The 4,535-nt window shown below is 48.0% G+C and overlaps 1 protein-coding gene across 2 annotated transcripts in view; it reads left to right on the top strand.

The window, feature by feature from the left end:
* Positions 1-4,535, top strand: part of Ccdc91 (coiled-coil domain containing 91) — a 182,387-nt gene that overhangs the window by 125,185 nt on the left and 52,667 nt on the right. For both annotated transcript variants that reach the window (XM_013352824.2, XM_013352825.2), the window contains exon 9: positions 4,286-4,378. In XM_013352824.2, coding sequence (XP_013208278.1) covers positions 4,286-4,378 — 93 coding nt within the window. The remainder of the gene's footprint in view (positions 1-4,285; positions 4,379-4,535) is intronic.

The following is a 4,535-nucleotide window of genomic DNA, read 5'->3' on the forward strand; positions in this document are numbered from 1 at the left end:
TGTAGAGATAGCACCTGCAGTTCCCTCCTGGATGGTGCAGTGTGTAGAGATAGCACCTGCGGTTCTCTCCTGGATGGTGCAGTGTGTAGAGATAGTACCTGCGGATCCCTCCTGGATGGTGCAGCCTGAAACCGCCCCATACTGAGATCTCCCAGGAAGGCAGAGGTTGGCCAGCCCCTCCCTGTGCTGCTTATAAATAAATGTGGAGTTGTGACGTGGTGGGTGCTATTCCATCAGCTTGACACAGCCCACCCAACCCCAGCTTTCCTATGTCATGTCTGTGTCTCTTCTTTCTACCTGTTACATTGCCCCCATCAGGTCTCCAGGATCAAGCTGTGCAGGATGTGCCAAAGTCCTGAAAGAGTTCACAGCCTAGAACTGAACTGTTATTTCTAGCTCCCCTCATGTATGTATGTATGTATGTATGCATGTATATATGTGTGTATATATATGGTGTTTGTGTACATTCTACAGAATTTTCTATTTTGTGTGCAGATGTGTTTGTGTATACATGTGTATTTTAGAAGGAAAACTCAGAATCATGACATGAAGCTGGTGAGGTGACCAACCTGCCAGGAAGAGTGTATGGAGCATGATTATTGTCATACTTCTACTCCTATGTTGGGTACTTCCGTGTATTTGTGAACACACTTACCCTGTCGCAAATCCTCCCCACCCCAAAAGAACAACCACCCCCAATAATATCTTTAAAATATGGATAGGATGTTTTTGGGTCTTCGTTCATAACTGGCTCATAATAATGTCTGTGAATACATACGTGCATACGTCCCGTATGTGCAACACTGAGTTTTGACATGTCCTTACTCCTTCCTCTTACTGACAGCTCATGTAGCTCAGAAAGTGTGTGTTTCTCAGCTGCTGTTCATGATATGCGTCTGTTAGTCCAGTCCACTGCGGCCAGACTGTGTCAGAGACCAACGTCTCACAGCCTGGTCAATCTTGGGAGAGAGTGCTGGGTTGATGAGTAATTACCTAAAACCGTGCTACAGTAAGGAGATTTCTAGTCATCCTCCCACCTGGTCCTCTCTGTGTTCTACTCTCACAGAGCTGTGTTGTCAGGACATCCACAGTTGAGCTGTGCTCCAGCTGTCACGGTTCCGTGCTGGCCCCACCCCCACCCCACGCGCACCTCGGGAGCCACAGTAGAGACGTCTCTGTGTCAGATGTTTTGAAGTTTGCTTTAGTATCTCACTTCTGCGTTGGGATGAATCCCTGCTGGGCAGTGGACACCTGAGCTGCTCTTTTCTTTTCACTGGCGGGGTTTTGTCCTCGTGTCTGTTTCTAGGTCACAGAAACTGCAGGGTTCCCATCTGCTGGTGCTCCCCCTCGTCACAGCTTCCGACACAGTCCGCTTTCCCAGTGCCAGCACCTTTGTTACGGCCCATGCACCATCCCCCTGCCACACAAAGTGCACAGCTCCCCTCAGTTTATTCTCCAAAGCGCACATCGCAGAGTGTTCGTAGATGTGTAAGGGCCTGAATCCAGCCCTGCCCACCCCTGAGGCGCCTCTTCTAGTCTTCCGATTGGACACACCTCCTCACCACTGCTGTGCAGTTTTCATAAAGCCCTTGGTTTAAACGCTCCAGGGTTTGTTTACCTGTTCTACACCCACGGCATCTTAGATACTTGTAAATTTTAGCGATTGTGTATAGCACTGCACACATCTGTGTCCAGATCTTTGTGCGGATTTGAGTTTTCATCTCCCTAAGGTCAGCCCCAGGAAGCTTGATTGACAGGCTTATGAGGGGGGCCATTTTTAGCTTTGGAAGGTGTGCCACACACTGCCACAGTGCTTGCACTGTTTTGCACACTTGTCTGCCTTTAGAGCCTCCATTTCTCTACTGACTTAAAAAGTCTTGTTCTAGCTGGCTTAGGGATATTGCTATGTAAGACATGAAAGTGGGGGTTTGTAAGATGAGTGTGAGAAATGAGGCCCAGTTGCCAGTTGGTTTCTGATGACGCCTTCTGGAGTTAGAATCAAGCTCTTCATGCCCCTCAAGAACGGCTCCAGCTGAATGCTGCAAAGTTCCCTGTAAAGTAAAACCTTGACAGGGGGGATCCGTCCCTCCCACCTCCCCCACTGCCATAGGGGAGGGGAATGTCTTCCAAAGTACATGTTACAATTTAATTAATTCTTAACAAGGCAGTGCTGAGAAGAGGGCCTGGGGCAGCCGGCTGGGCTTTCGTGCCTCAGTTCAGCCCTTATAGACAGTGAGAACACAGCCTTGAAGGCATCACTGTGAGACCAGGCTGGCTGCTCCCTCTACAGACTACGGAGTATAACGGTGTTTGTCACAATCACAAACAGGATACCGCTAAGACGCAAGATACTCGCTGTTGGGCTTGGTGCATAGAGGAGTCGTTTCTCAAGCCCCTGGTCACTGCCGTGAGAGTGTAGGTGACTGGATAGGGGTGAGGTGAGTTTTCAAGAGCTGTTTCACTTAGAAGTTGTTGAGACAGAAAATGCTTAAACTCTGAAGTGTGTCAAATCCTTTGATTTTAATGGAACACCTGTCTTGGGATGGAAGCCTGCTGCGGAAGTGCCATCTGGCCTCTATGCTGCTGGTCTCCTGGAAAGTCGAAAAGCCTGTTTAAATCGGAGCCATGTGTTCACCGATGCGCTCTTGCACCTGCTGTGAGCGTGACTGTTGGTGGAAGTAAATCGGCTAGTGGAGGCATAGCATTATTCAGGATAGAAACACGATGTCCGTGAAAACCTCTAGACGAAACCTCACTTGATCTTCTCTAAGGCTTTCCCAGCACTTAAAGTGTTGGCCCATAAATGACTGTATCTCATATTCTAGTGAAATGCTTATTAAGTTACCTTGTGCTTCCGTTCATATCACACAGAAACATGCTTGTGAGCACACACTTAGAATTTCCTCTGGATTATTCTGTGTGTGCAGGATCAGAGACGGTTGTACAGTATATGTACCACCCCACCCAGACACGGAGGGACAGTAGGAGGTTGCAAGTGTGTGAAGATAACTGTAGGCCACGCGCACCGTGGGGGCTTAGTCTACACTACAGTATACAGGGCATCACGTGTGCCTGGAATGTCTTGGGTTCGGCATTCACATGCCAAGGAAGAAGAGGGTGTTCGTTGGTTCGTTTGTTTGCCACATATTCAGGATTGGGTGAAAACCACAGGACCTCTGTATCTCCAGGGATCCTTTTCCCTTGGGATGAGTTTTCAGGGAGGGGAGGCATTCTGTTCCAGGTGCCTTTCGTGTTGGTTACCTTTCAAAAGATTGCTTTTGACACCCTTGCACCCAGCTTCTACTCTGTAAGTTAGAACCTATTTCTCAAATTGCATAATTTTATAGCTCTTTTATTTTTATATTTTCATGTAAAATACATATAAATTTTTTATTAAACTTGCATTGCAGTTTCAAAAAGGTATATAGTATCTTAAATAAGCAAAATGTAACAAACCCCTCTTGGATGGGATTTGCTGGGATAGTTTCAGTTAATTTTCATAACGTCTTTTATAGGGCTGTAAAGCCAAGTCTTGTTAACCAGAGCAATTGTGGAAAGTCATCCACATCACCCATTCCAGTGAGAAGCAATAGAGTCAGTCCTTAACCACGCTGCTGGGTCTGTGGCGTTGCCTGCACAACCCCGTGCCTGCACTGTAGACAGACATCCTGGGCCTGCACAGCCCTAGGCCTGAACTGCAGACAGACATCCTGGGCTCACACAGCCCTCGGTCTCCGCCTGTAGACAGACATCCTGAGCCTGCACTGCAGACAGATAGACATCCTGGGCCTGTACAGCCCTGGACCTGCACTGCAGACAGACATCCTGGGACACTGCTGTATTTCAAAGCTCTACTGATAACTGAGTTCAGCCTAGTTTTGAACATTACCTTGAGCCAGGTTGTAGAAATTTATAAGAGAAACAAAGATGTGTTTTTAAGACCCTTTGTGACTGCTTTATCCACAGTAGAATGGGTAAACCCACTGTGTATTTATACGAAAGAATTCTACTTAGCCATGAAAATGAATCAGTTAGTGAGGTAGTACCCAGTGTTTTAAAGAGGGCTTTCTCCAAGTGGGCAGCATTTCATGTTCCAATTGATTGGTCAGTGTGACGTCATTTGTAAGCCAGAGCTTGAGCCATGTGCCTTGCTGAGCTTGAGAGTAACAGGATCTCTAGGATGAATGGAGGCTTGCCAGCTCTGGTTACCTGGGTACAGACGGTTTCTGTTCCTTCTGGATGATGGTCAGAGCCATAACAATACCCCATGTGTCTTTCCTTGTAGCATCAGAGGCTCCTGGAAGTTCTGGACACTGAGAAGGAGCTGTTAAGAGAAAAAATCCAGGAAGCGTTGGCCCAGCAGTCGCAGGAGCAGAAGGTAAGGCCTTGGGTGCCCATAACCACATCAGGATCTTCCGTGGTGACCTTGGGTGCCCACAGTCACGGCAGGAAAGGCGTGGTGGCCTTGGGTGCCCACAGCCATGGCGGGAAAGGCGCGGTGGCCTTTGGTACCCACAGTCACAGCAGGAGAGGGG

This window comes from Microtus ochrogaster, assembly GCF_000317375.1.
Source record: "Microtus ochrogaster isolate Prairie Vole_2 chromosome 14 unlocalized genomic scaffold, MicOch1.0 chr14_random_2, whole genome shotgun sequence".
Classification (NCBI taxonomy): domain Eukaryota; kingdom Metazoa; phylum Chordata; class Mammalia; order Rodentia; family Cricetidae; genus Microtus; species Microtus ochrogaster.